Below are 14,232 nucleotides of genomic sequence, written 5' to 3'. Positions count from 1 at the left end.
AAAAGCTGTAGCAGGGTGAAAATAGGAAAACTATATCGGAAAGGATTAGCGGTGTCATCCTTCATGTGTACCATGGAGGTCATGAAACTTGACAAGAAAACCATAAATGAACTACAAAAGGTAGACAATCAAGTATATAAAACAATCCCGAAAGCACCAAGACAGCCTACACAGCAAGGGGCCTCTTCCTGCTACTCGAGAGATATGAAGAATAAATGATTCTATCTGAAACATACACTTCAGAATGGTGGAAATAGGCTCCTATAAGAGATAACCATGGATCAATATGAAAACAAGACACCCCCTTGGATTCTGCAAGTGAAGGAGTATATGAAAGAATTAAAATAAACTTTAGACAAATGGAATCGCTTAAAGGTAAGCAGCTAAAAGAAATAATAAATAACTGGGACAAAAAAGCATGGGAGTGAGAAATGAATGACAAGACAACATTAAGAATCTACAGAAAATATAAAGAAAACATAATAGAAGAAACCTGGTATGATAACACCGAAAAAAATGCTGATCAGTAGGGATAAACTAGGCACACTAGAATTAAAGATAGGAATAGGCTAAAAGGGGAAGATACAAAATGTTTGTGGTGTGAGGAAAAAATGAAAACTTAGAACACTTCTTACTCTACTGTCCAGCTTATAATGAGATTAGAAACAGATACAGTTTTGTGCAACTGCCATATCAGGAAAATAAAGTGGAATTTATGCTTAATATACTTTTATTTACAGATCTGCTGAAAGGGGAAATTGAAAATATGAAAGAATTTATAAAAGAATTATGGTTTTACAGAGACAAAAAAACTTAAACTAACACAAAGGAAGAATAAAACGAGCAAGGGAGCCGTTTCAAAGGCAAATCCCGCTTACTTATACTACTATTACTATTGTATGTATTTTCAATTTCATGTGTTTACTCCCAACTGCCAGTTATTCCTTGTTTTTCTTATTCGTAGACAAGTGGGAAAATTATCACCTCATCTATTCTAGAGTACCGTAACAAGCCAAGCTTGGCTTAGCCTAAGTTTAGGCTAAAGCCTATTCTAGGGCCATGGGCAGTTTTAGGCCTAATGAAAGATCTTAACCGAAGATGACGCCAGCACCAGCCAGTGCCCATCAAGTACCAATTTATGACACTTATTTAGCTTACATTGCTGGCAGGCTATCCCTTGGCCATTATCCTAGGTAGGCCACCAGTCTCATCTTGCAGAACTAGCCTGTTCGTGCGAGTAGCCTAGCAGCCTGGTAAGACAAACCTACATCTACGTTCCTAAGAATAACGGGAATAATTTTGGTAGAACTAAGCATTAGCTCCACTTCGAGTAGGCCTAGTTCCTTTTCTAATTGACTTTTCCTATAGTATTTTGGTTGCTTATCAAGAATTTACGGTAAAATTTTATAAGTTGCCAATATAAAATAATACCACGTAACCTAGGGGTGTTTACTGGTTAAAATATTGCCATATTAACTATGGAGGGGGTTGAGGACGATATTGTTTTACCTTATAAGTCTTAATTTGATGAGCTCTTTCCAAAAATGTAGGTTAGCCTACAGTTTCGTTTTGTGTATTGGTAACTTATATAATAATACCGAATTTACCGTTATTTTTTGTCGGTCGACAGTAATTCACCTCAGAACTGGTTATGTTTTTGTATGCTAGCCTATTGCACATGTGCAGTGTTATAGGGGGAACTTTTGGTAAAAGTTGGTTTCCTTCTCCACCCCCCCCAGCTAAGTAACACTGCCTATTAGGTTAGGTTAGGTTAGGATGGTTCCTTTTATAATAAATTTCCTTAGCCTAGCCAGTCCCTTCTTGAACATACAGTCCATGCAGGGCTATTACTTAAAAGTGCCATAACTTTCATATCATCCATCATACAAGGTCTATGAATTCGAAGAAATTTAATTTAAACCATTATTGCATTTTGGACTTGAAAATACTTTCCTAGCCTATGTTTTAATGTGTGCTTTGAACCTTTCTGTTGTTCATTTCTTTTGGTGTAAAGTTTTTCCTCAGTCCCAGCACCATTCCCTTGAGCGCCGTGTTCAGTAATACCAGCCCAACTGGAATAAATGGTAAAAGTAAAACAAAAGACTAAATATCTCAGGAACAGTGCATTTGCCATAGATGAGATCAAGAGATATATTAAGGAGACTTAAGATCACACCATGAAAACTCCAGTGTATTATGCTATTATTGATTATGATTCATATATCATAGCTTATCCTTTTATTTTGCTCCAACTATAGGTTACATTTTATTGTAACCCTTTTTCTGGTTGATCCTATAGCATATTAGCCTACTGGGGGTAGGGAGGGTGTGTTTGCTTTCATAAATCTGATTTCCAACAGAAATAGTTATCAGATTTACTTGATTTTTCATCATACTCAATGGCAGTCATGTTCAGCTATTGCAGTTACTAACAGTGTAGGTGGCAGCATCTTTGACTACATACCTGCAAATTTTGTTTAGTAAATGCATACCAGTATCTTGATAACTAGGCTTATTCTTTAGTAACAGCAGTAATTTACAGATGCTCCCCCAGTTATGTTTGGGTCACTTTCTAATAAACCTGTCATGAAGCGAAAATATTGTAAGTCAAAAATGCATTTTAATCCTTGTGTCCTGGGGAGAGTGATTTTGCACTAGAGCCATGAAATGGATTTAAATTTATTTTTGCTGCTGAGAGATTTCAGTAATAAATTTGTATAATTGTATATCAAATTAAAGGAAAAACTGAACTTTATAATGTAAGCATTGAAACTCAAACATATTCAAAAAAGAAAAAACCATTTACAGTAAACCCCCATATTCGCGGTCTCACGATTCACGGACTCACCTATTTGCGAATTTCCCTGTGGAACGTATATACACATTATTCGTGGAAAATTCGCCCATTCACGGTATTTTTCACAGAGAATTATTCACTAATTAGAGTATTTTCTTATCATTTTCATGACTAAATGCACTTTTTGTGATAAAACTATTAAAATACTCAGGTACTGTATAAGCATTTTTAGAGTATTTTTTTGTGTTTGAACTATCAAAATAGGCAGTTCTAAGTGTTTTTAGAGGGTTTTTAAGTAGTCGTGGATTTTAGCTATTTGCATTGGGTGTGGTACGCATCCCCCGCGAATAAGGGGGTTTACTGTATTTGCTAAAAATCATTTTTAAAATTACTTAAGTAAATGAAGACAAATGTATTCATTATATTTTTTACACTCATTCTGTTCTTACTATATTTAATTACACGGCACATTGTTTTAATACTTACATTTTAAGTGTATATTTATGCTATGTGTCATGATATTTTCCAGGTTGGTGCAACAGAAATGTGCTCAATCCACACAATATTCTGTGACAATGGCAGCTATGGCAAAAAACAATAAACGCAAGGTACTGTAATACTAAAGGCACTTAGATTTCATAGTGTATGTTTAGAGAGTAGATTTTATTATAACGAAAGAAACTTTTTTATTTTAATTTGTAAGAAATGCAAGTGTTGGTAGGTAGTTGTGTGTAAATTGAAATAGATATATAGATGTTGGTGTTCCCATGAGAGCATAGTAAACAATTATTTTCTAAAATATTTTGGTTCCTACTAGAATGCAAAACATGAAATATTTATGTAGGAGCTTCCTTTGGTAGCAGGGGCCTCAGTTCTTGAAATGTGTAAACAAGGTAGTTATGGAGAGTGAAGGGGAATCTTGGCCATTCATCTAGCTTACCCCTTACTTTTTCTTCAGCTTCATTCAAATCAAGATGTTTCTGGTGGTTGTGGAGTTTATCTTTGATTGTGAAGCATTATTACTTTCTCTTTTTCTATGGTACATCACTCTGTGACTTGAAATTATAAATGAATATCCACAATAATGCATATGATTAATTGGTGCATTTTAAAACAATGCAAGTGTTCTGTTGTATCAAATCCATGCTGCTACCTGTCTCTCCAAAATGAAATAAATTGCAGAGTTTGCAATTAATAGCATATAATTTTCTTATTTTCATCCTGTTATTATCATTACCATTGCTATAGTTTTTAGCAAATTTTTATTTTATATATGACACTTACCAAGTAATTACATAGCTATAGTTTCTGCTTTAAATGGCAGCTTAAGAACTGAAAATTTGCGGTAGCGCTCTTTTGTTTTGGTGCAGGTAAGTGCCCTGCCCACTTTTGGGGAAGAATAGGTACAACGTAGCTAAAGAGTTCAGTTCGTTTCTGCCGTTGATGACTGAACATCGTTCGTTCAGCAGCTGTGTTTTGTTAATTCAGGAGTAGTTTCATAATTCAGGAATAGTTTCACTGGATGGTTTAGTTGTCTATCGAAGGATTTGGTGAAGTATTCTTTCATTTGGTAGCCTCCGAGCTATATTTTCATAGCTTAGCTTAGCTTAGCTTAGCCTTTTTTCAGTATTTTGGACTATTATGTCAGACACGAGTGTGACCAGTAACCAGTATTGCAGCAAAGGCTGTAATACTAGGTTGACTTCGTTTAAATATGACGAACATTCTGTTTGTTTTCACTGCCATGGACAAGTATGTTCCCCCGACTTGACTTGCAAGGAATGTAAGGATTGGGCCATAAGTAAATGGAAAGTGTTGACCAATCATTTGGATAAATTAGAGAAAGCTAGGCTTAGGAAAGTGGCTGCTAGAGCCAAGGCTAGAGTTTTTGTGTCCTCTACCCCTAAACCAGCTTTTTCTACACCTTTGACTTTTTGTTCCCCAAATTCTACTTCTCTTGCTCTCCGTACAACTCCGTTACCTGGCTCCCTTCCCTCTGAACCCAGTGCCATCGCCAGTCTCAAAGCTCGAATGGATAAGAAATCCAACACTTTAGTAAGTACTGTTGCTCGGATAGGATCATAGTGAAAGTGTCAGTGCACGTGCTAGTGCCTGCACCCAGATTAGTGTTGTGGAGGGGGTGGCTACTTGTCCCACCGATGCTCCTAAACGAAGGTCCCTGCCAAACATCCCTGCACCTGGGAGGAGGCAAACCGTAAGTCCAAGGGAGGTCGGTGGGGTTTGCCCATGAGTAGTTGCTTCCTCAGTTGAGCCTCTTGCTAGTCCCAGGATTGACAGACAGCCACTGGAAAGGAGTCTTACAGATCTCCTAAACTCGGTCCTTGTCAGACTCCCCTACACCTGGGAGGAGGCAAACCGTAAGTCCAAGGAAGGTCGTGGGTTTTGCCCACGAGTAGTTGCTTCCTCACCTGAACCTGTTGCTATTTCCCAGGTTTCAGCAACCAAACGCCTGAAAGGTGTCCAATTGGATCACACCATATCTTCCAGTGGTTCGGTTCCGAACCCAAAGGACACGGTCGACGTTTTCCGGAATCTTCTAGGCCTTTGAAGAGGCATGTTGCGGATGTGCATGCAGTGGTACCTTGCAAGCGCCATAAGGATCAAGAGCCCTCATGCAGCCATTGGGATGACAGAGAGCTCCCATTGGCTCGTAAACGCCCATAGACTCACAAGTGCCAATTGGCTCGTAAGCAAGCTTTGGGATCTCCCTCTCCCATTGGAGATTCAGACATCCCTATTACTGCAGGTCAACCTGTTTGAGTGCCTTCTGTGTCACAGATCCCCAAGGCCTTATCCTCTTCACCTGTCGCTGATCGTGCAAAGTCTGCGGGTACATCAGCACCCCAAGACACTTTGCTTCCCATTCACCAATGTTTGGACAACATCCTGGAACTGTTGAAGAACCCTCATTTTTGAAACCAGAAGAACCACAGCAAGATTTGGCACTTTCTGCTGTATCTTCAGCAGAGGAGGAACCTGAACCAGAACAGTCTTCATCAGCTTACGCCTCATTATTGAATTTTTTTCTGTTCTGCTTCCAACATATTTCTCCACCACAGCCCTTTCTTCTCCGGGATCAGTGTTCTTGTTACGTCAGTCCTCGAGTACCACTAGACTCCCATAGATGGCCCTCTCTATTTCGTCCAAGAAAGCGTTGTCAGGGATCAACTGTTGGCTGTCTTGAGAAGAAGGAGTTGGGCAAAAATGTATTTTGTTCTCCTCCTTCTCAGTTTCCCAAAAGGAGGTATGTATTCTATACAACCAGGGAAGCTCCTTCCTTTTGAGTTTTCTGTTATATTCGTACATGCAGACTGGCTTGGAGTCCTGTCGTGTGTGGACAAGGCGATTTGAGATGGGACACAGGAGTTAGCTGCTCTTTTTTCGTCATGTATACTGAAGAAAAGAGACGTGGTGTTCTTTCACCACTAAAGGAGTGACACCGTCCCAGAGATTTGCTCTTCTTTTCACTCATCTGTACAGTACCAGCCTTTTTTCCTTGAACGACATTAGAGCAGATAGCTACAAATTGCAAAAGGCTACTCACAGTGGAGAGTAACCGAACACCTGCTGTTTCATTTAACCCTCGGCTTCTCTCTCCTCTCCAGCCATGGCCCTTTCGAGGTAACAGAGGAAGAGCTTCCTTGCGCCCACGCACTAATCCCAGATCAGTTCGCCCTTTCAGCAAGAAGTCCTCTTCTAGACCAGTCTCTAGCAAGTGAGACTTCGGTCCTCCGTCTACCTGTGGGTACCAGACTCCCACACTTCTGGAGACAACAGGAGGCCAGGTCAATAGAGCCATGGGTACTATGGGTTCTCAAGGAAGGATACGTGATTCCTTTCAAAGAGAGTACACCTTTGTCGCCTGTGCCCATCACCTTAAAGGCTCTCTCGGTATGCTCCAAGATTTTTTTTTTCGGACTTCTCAAAGGAAGTCACAGCTCTTCTCCATAAGAGAGGTATAGAAGTGGTAGAAGACTTGTCATCAGAGGAGTTTTGCAATCGCCTCTTTGTAGTCCCCAAACCTCCGAGGGTTGGAGGCCAGTCCTGGATGTAAGCGGTTTGAACGTCTTCATCCAAACCATGAAGTTCAGGATGCAGACGAACAGCTCAGTTCTTGCTGCAATTTCCCAAGAAGATTGGATGGTCTCGATAGACATGAGAGACTCTTACTTTCATACCCCAATACACCAGGATTCCAGGAAATTCTTGAGACTCGCTCTCAGGACAAAGTTTCCCAATTTCTGGTTCTATGCTTCGAGTTGTCAACAGCCCCTCAAGTCTTCACCAGTGCTAATGGGTGTGAAAGTTTGTCTATATCTGGATGACTGGCTCCTATGTTCATCATCCCAGAAGTGCATGGAGGACCCTCTCAGAACCCTTCAGTTAGCCCAGGAGTTGGGCAGGAAAAGTCCCAATGAGTCCCTTCTCAGACGATAATCTATTTGGGGATGAAGATAGACTCTCGGGTTTTTTGGGTTTTTCCATCAGAGAAGAGAATACTATCATGCACCCAAAGAAGTCTGTCATTTTCTGAGTCTTCAGACCTGCTCAGCCAATGACTGGATTAGCCTGCTATGGACTCTCTCCTCCATAGAGATGTTCATTCCTTTGGGGATACTGCATGCGAGGCCTTTGCAGTTCCTTCTGAAGGCCAGTTGGAACAAGAAGATTCTTTCAGATTCCTTCATATTCCCCATCACACAGGAAATAAAAGAAGATCTTCAGTGGTGGCTCATAGAAGGAAGGCCCCACTCACGGAAATCCCCATCTCATCCAAACCTCTCATTATTCTCTGACACATCGGACCTAGGTTGGGGAGCAACACTAGGACAATTGGAAGTGTCGGAGAAGTGGTCCCATCAAAAGAAGAAACTGCACTTAAATCTGTAGGAGTTGAAAGCAATTCACCTGGCTCTTCAACATTTTGCCGCAGTGACTCAAGTCTCAGTGGTTGCAGTTCATTCCAACGACACAATGGCTGTGGCTTATATTCGAAACCAAAGAGGCACTCACTCTCTGTCAAGCTACCCAAGGCTCTCTTTCTTTGGGCGCACAACAATACACAGATTCTCATCCGCTGTGTTCAGGGCAAGATAAGCATATTAGCGGACGAAGTGAGCCGTTGCAAACAGGTTCTACCCACGGAATGGTCACTGAATCTACGGTGTGCACTGACCTGTTGAAATGGTGGGGGACACCGTCGATTGACTTGTTTGCAACGTCCAGGAACCATTGCTTCCCCCTGTATTGCTCTCTGGTACCGGACCCTCAGGCTTGGGCAACGGAGGCGATACTTCAGGATTGGTCACACCTGGAAATGTATGCCTTCCCTCCTTTCAGTCTAGTAAGAGACGTGATCAACAAATTTAAGACGTCTCATCGTGCATCGATGATCCTAGTAGCTCCCTTTTGGCCTCAAAAGGAGTGTTTTCCAGACCTTCTGGAACTTCTGTCGGATTTTCCGTGGCTCCTCCCACAGAGGAAAGATCTTCTCAGACAACCTCACTTCAACAGATATCATCAAGGTTCTTCTACTCTCGCTCTGACAGGCCTTAAACTGTCAGGAAGCTTGTTAGAGTGAAAGGATTTTCAAGAAACTTGCAAATGCTATCGCAGAATGTAGACGCGACTCTTTTTCTTCAAAGCACTACCAGGCTAAGTGGGCAGTTTTTAGGAGATGGGGTAAAGAACATCGCATCTCGTTGTCTTCTACCTCTGTAGCCCAACTAGCCGAATTTTTACTTTATCCAGGATCTTTGAGAGGCCTTTCAATGTCTACAATAAAGCGTTACAGATCCATGCTGAACTCAGTATTCAAGCACAGAGGTGTGAACATTTCCTCAGACCCAGACATTTCAGACTTAGTTAAGTCTTTTGACACCGGGAAACAGAAGTCTCAGTAGCCAGTGTCTTGGAACCTAGACATAGTCCTACATTGGTTGTCAGGCCCGCCTTTTTGAACCTATGCAGATGTCCTCTCGTAACCTCTGGTGTTCTGTCAAGAACCCTTTCTGTCCTCTCTCCAAGAATGCTATCTCTTTCTTTTTGAGAGACATTGTTGTAGAGTCTCACTTGGGAATTCAGGAGAATAATTTACCGTTGTTAAAGGTAAAAACACATGAAGTATGGGCAGTAGCCACTTCGTTGGCTTTTTAATGCAATCTCTGTCTAGCTACCATAATCCAATCGACTTATTAGAATTGTCGCTCGGTCTTCGCCAACTATTATCTACATGACGTTGAAACTGTGTTAGAGGACTACAGTACACTGGGTCCGTTCTCCGCGGCTGGCGTGGCACTAGGGAATGAGGGGTAGGAGTGATCCTCCTATTCCTCTGTCTCCTAGCCTTGCTTAAGGTTGTTGAGTTTTTGGGAAGCGGGGGGTTACTTAGTACCTGGAGTACCCTCCAATCTTCATTTTTATTGGATGGTTAATATATATAATTTTTAAATGGTGTACAGGTAATGTAATTTTATGGTCATATGTTAGTCGATGTCTATTTTTTGCCCAGGGCAAGGGCAATGGTTGTGTTTAAGCTTTGTTGAGTCATAGAAGCACTCCTTAACCACAAAGCCCCACTGAAGTAGGGACAATCCAAACACTACCGGTCATGTCCCTACGGGTCGAGATGAGCAGTGACCAAGAGTCAGTATCTTTCTGCTCTTGATCTCTCCCAAGGTAAGGTTACAACAAGCATTACCACAATGCTAGCTTTTCTTTCTATTTCAAATGCATTTCTTTATAATGTTTTTGGAGTAGCACATGTCCATTCTTCCCATCTCCTACCAATGTGGGATTCAGCTATGTAATTACTTGGTAAGTGTCATATATAAAAATGACATTTTTTTATAATAAAATAAAGTTTTTATATATACTTACCAAGTAATTGCATGAACAGAGCCCATCCCTCCTCCCTGCACATAGTCATAGAGCATAAATGAACTGAGCTCTTTAGCTACTTTGTGCCTATTCTTCCCCGAAAGTGGGCAGGGCACTTGCCTGCACCAAAACGAGAGTGCTACCGCGAATTTTCAGTTCCTAAGCTGCTGTTTAAAGTAGAAACTATAGCTATGTAATTACTTGCTAAGTATATATAAAACCTTATTTTATTATAAAAATATTTTTATTGACTTATTTGGTAATGTTATTTTAATATTGTAGGGACTTTTCATATGACACAATTGGTGCAGGATGATGGGAACAGATTCAGAGGTTAAAGAAAACTCTTTTCACCTATCCTAATTTATTAACCTTAATATTAGTGTCCTGAAGACCTTCAAACAGAACTTTGTCCTAATTTTATTTACATTTGCCACAGATTAGCAATTATCATCTTATAATACTTAACCTAACTTATTTCCTACTTACCACTAAAGTTTACCAAAACAATCTTCCTATACTTAACTTAGTGTAATAAAATCCTGTCAATAGTCAAAATTATTATCAACAAATAATCCAGGTCTGGCGTATATCCCATTCAAGTTCCTTATCTTTCTCAGCACTTCATCTCTTAATAATCCATGACAATCACAAAAGTCAACACACAGTTTTGGGGATCACTACAGAGTTTACATTAGCTATGACATCCAAGGTGAGGGCAGAAATTACTTTGGAATTTCTTCATGCAGTCCTCTTATACACTAAAGCCCTTCTCTCCTTCCAAACGAGAATCTGAGATCTCATTCACAACAAAATCAGCCTACAGTTATTCAAGCACTTTTTCTAACCCCGATCCCATTTAGGAAAGTCATTATCTTAAGTAACTGACATATAATAACTTCCACTCCATGGAACTTGAAAAAGGTTCGGTCACACCAACTGTTCGACTGCTTTGATAGTTGCCCAACGTCGATTTCCTATTCCAGGTAAAGCCTCTTCCAGTTCAGATGAAGGGAAGCCAATTACTCCACCCTATCACACTCAAGCAAACTGCAAAGAGAAAAGAAAAAAACAGCATGAAAACATACATCAGGCATTCCTAAAAAAACAAAATAAACATAATAAAAAAAATCATGAAAACAAAAATGAAACAGTCAGTTCACACAAATCATCTTTCATCATACAAACCCAAACTTAGCTTACCACACTATTACCTGAGTTATTAATGAACTAAGCTTTTGTGTTTAATTTTTCATAATAAACACAGTCACTACCCAAATTATGAACTAGTTACATTCCGGACGGCTGTTCGTATCTTGAATTGTTCGTAAGTTGGTTTTTAGTACAGTAGTGCATAATTTTTATTGGCGTTTATATTCACGAGTTAACTCAGGAGTTGTAGATTATACTGTATACTATTTGAACTATGTTTCTGAATCATGCAGTATTATAAGGAGTTACTTTGGATGTTGGAAAGGTGAAAAGAAGAAATTAGAATTTAGACATGTGTAACATTCAAAATTTAGTATTTTTTCCTTGCTTTGAAAGTTATAAACTTGGAGAGAATTTCACAGGAGCATCATCTGACATTGAAAGTTCACAAAATAAACAGTTCACACTGCCATCTGTTGACAAAAATACATGCTAAACTTTTCCTATGGGGAGAGGAAATATAGAAAATAGGAATTCATCAAAGAACAAGTTCATTCGGGAAGATACAAACAAGTAGGAATATTTTATGAATATGAACGAGTATTCTCGTGACTTTGAGAAGAATACGTGGTAGTTAATCATGAGAATTCTCGGGATAATCAGGGAAGGGGTTAAAGGAACAGCTGCTTCTTCTTTGTGTTCTTCTGTTCTCTGCAAAAACTCTTATTAGCAGAATTGGCATGCAGAGCAAAATTTGAACATTCGGGTAGCCAAGGGGAGCGCTCCAAACTCAGTTTTAACCTGTTACCCAGTCTGTTCAAATCTGTGAATGTCCATAACATGAATGTTCATTGTAAGGGCGACAAATCACACCTCTCCTTTCTTGTGTTTCTCCCTTCAGATGTACATTAATCACGTCATGTATATTACCTGTCTTTATTTCAGATTCTTTTTGTACCTCATCTTATGCATCATTGTACGGCCTTTCCGCCGATATGTATATCTACCTTTTATATGCCATGTAACGAATACTGTACATATTTTTATGCTTGTCAGAAAACACAAATTCTGTATGGACGCAGCGGGGGCCTTGGGTCACCCGATACCTTTCCGTCCGCTTTTTGTTTTATAAACGCCTGTCGAGAATAATAAAGGATCAGTCTCTCTTTTGACATTTCTCTTGAACCTCACATCATAAGTAGGGTGGTGACTGTAAGTGTTTTGTATTTATGAAGTTATTGTTATGGCTGATATACGTGCTTGGTGTGTAGTAAAACTTCTTTTCTAGTTTTAGACAAGTGTTGTCTCTAAAATGAAATGTGCAACATAATTTACTTAAGTTTTTCTGAACATGGTCAGTCTCATCACTTAAGTACAGTACTTTTAGAGCTCTGACAGCCATGTGAACAATGTTTCTCTTGATCTCCAGGCTATGATAGGACAGGAATGGACATGTAACTCGGACTTAGTTGGCTTTGTATAAGCATAAAATTCAAACTGCTTTGTGTTGTTGTAAAAGACTGAAACTTCTAAAAATGGTAATTTGTACTCTAATTCCACTTCACACATAAACTGAATTTATTGCATTTGATTGTTGGGGAACTATGTTAGGTCTTCAGAAGCATCATCATCATGAATACAAATAATGTCAGTGTATGGACACAAAGAACTGGCTTAAAATGAGAGGGGCATGAATTAGGAATTCGTATATCTCCCACATACTTGTTGCAGATATATGTCAAAAATGGTGAAAAGCAGGTATCCTACTGTTACCCAAGATTTTTGCATATAGGGTCACTGTTGAAAATAGAAATGGTTGACTACATATTTTTTAATGAGGTCAAGAAATACTTCAGTGGTGTGTGGATAAATGCTTATACTTTTTCATATCGTTCACATGGTTTGTTTTCTTTATATTCTACATAGGTTTTTATTATTTGTTTGTGTCATAATTTTGTTTTACATTTTGCTTTGTTTTCCAATATCTTACCTGCCAGCCTTCTGGACAGCAGTGATCATATTATATGCAGACTTCATTATCCCATTACCATAGTGCTGGCATGCACTTTTGTGTTGTGGATCAATGTTAAATGTATGCAGTACTTCAGGAGTGTCTCCTGTGATCTTGAGAAGTTCCGATTTTTTACCATACAGTATTCTATACCTTTGTAAACACACATAGAATTACTTTATTTTTCGGTATAGTGTTGGCAGTTTTAAAGTATTAAAAGAACTTTTGTTATATCAGTGTAAATAAAGGAACATTCCCTCCCCCTTCCCTCTGATTGAATCAACATCATTTAATTTCACATAATTAAAAAGTGAAAGCATAAATTTCCATCTTTGGGCTCTTTTGTCTTGAGTTAATCATTCATTTTGTACCCTAAAATTGTCCAGACTGCTTAGATGGACAAAATTACTGATAAGTCAGTCATAAAGAAATTATTTGCATCTATGAAACAAATAATTTTAAAGAGGTGTGTATCTTATTGGTGTCATATTTTAATCAAATGATTGAACTGCATTTAGCCCAAAAATAATCACTAATTTATTATTGCAGCTGTCATGGGTAACGCCTGCGTTTGATGATTTTGAGATTTCTTCTCCCACAACAGAACCTAAAGTTAATCGATTGAAAGATGCAGGTACATCGTCAGGTGTAAGAAGGCTTCAGAAAGTACTGGTATGTCCTTGCTTTAAAATGGGTAACTTGCTGTAAATCAATGGTTTTTTCTTACATATATGCTTTTCCACCTAGATTTTCCAGGATCTTTACAAGAGCAATCCCTCAGTTATCTGAATTAATAGAGCTAAGAGACTGTCAGATAATGGCAAGTAAAAATATCTTTGGGTATGCAAAGGCAACTCCTTACCCTTCCTCACCTAACATTGTCAAGACTGCATAGTGGTAAACACTTAATATTCTTATAAAAAACAACAATCACACTTTAAGCTGTAAACTTTATGCAAAAAGTGATTATCTACCATATTTTCACATATTTATAACAAAATAAACTGGAAATACATTTAAAAACAAAAAGCGACCCCCTTTTTTCCCATACCTGACACTTAGTTCGGTAGGCTGCACGTTTGCTCCTACACAATATACAAACCTTTCGGTCTTTATAGTAGGAATTACTGTCAGTGCAGCTGGAGACCGGCTGTTTAACTTTAAACAAGGTGGTGGAGTATGTAGTTAACTACTGACTACAGGTAAGAGCCCTACCCAACAGTTGGTATACACTGCACTTTGCTTTTGGCCGCAGAGAGAGAGAGAGAGAGAGAGATGTGTCGCTCTTCCTTCTGTGTCTGCTGTTGACTGATTCATTTGTTTATGTTATGTTTTCACAATATAAATTAGTGTGTTGCTTTTTTGCTTATAC

General features: G+C 39.1%; 1 protein-coding gene across 1 annotated transcript in view; it reads left to right on the top strand.

The window, feature by feature from the left end:
• The first annotated feature begins 838 nt into the window (after window positions 1–838).
• The window catches only part of Rad17 (Rad17 checkpoint clamp loader component), a 237,028-nt gene continuing 223,634 nt past the window's right edge, over window positions 839–14,232 (top strand). The window contains 3 exon segments of the mRNA XM_067098243.1: window positions 839–897; window positions 3,327–3,405; window positions 13,410–13,532. Coding sequence (XP_066954344.1) covers window positions 3,373–3,405; window positions 13,410–13,532 — 156 coding nt within the window. The 5' untranslated portion in view covers window positions 839–897; window positions 3,327–3,372.

This window comes from Macrobrachium rosenbergii, chromosome 54 (genome assembly GCF_040412425.1).
Source record: "Macrobrachium rosenbergii isolate ZJJX-2024 chromosome 54, ASM4041242v1, whole genome shotgun sequence".
NCBI lineage: Eukaryota > Metazoa > Arthropoda > Malacostraca > Decapoda > Palaemonidae > Macrobrachium > Macrobrachium rosenbergii.
The sequence above is the reverse complement of the archived record's forward strand: the minus strand, read 5'-3'. Positions and strand labels throughout refer to the sequence as shown.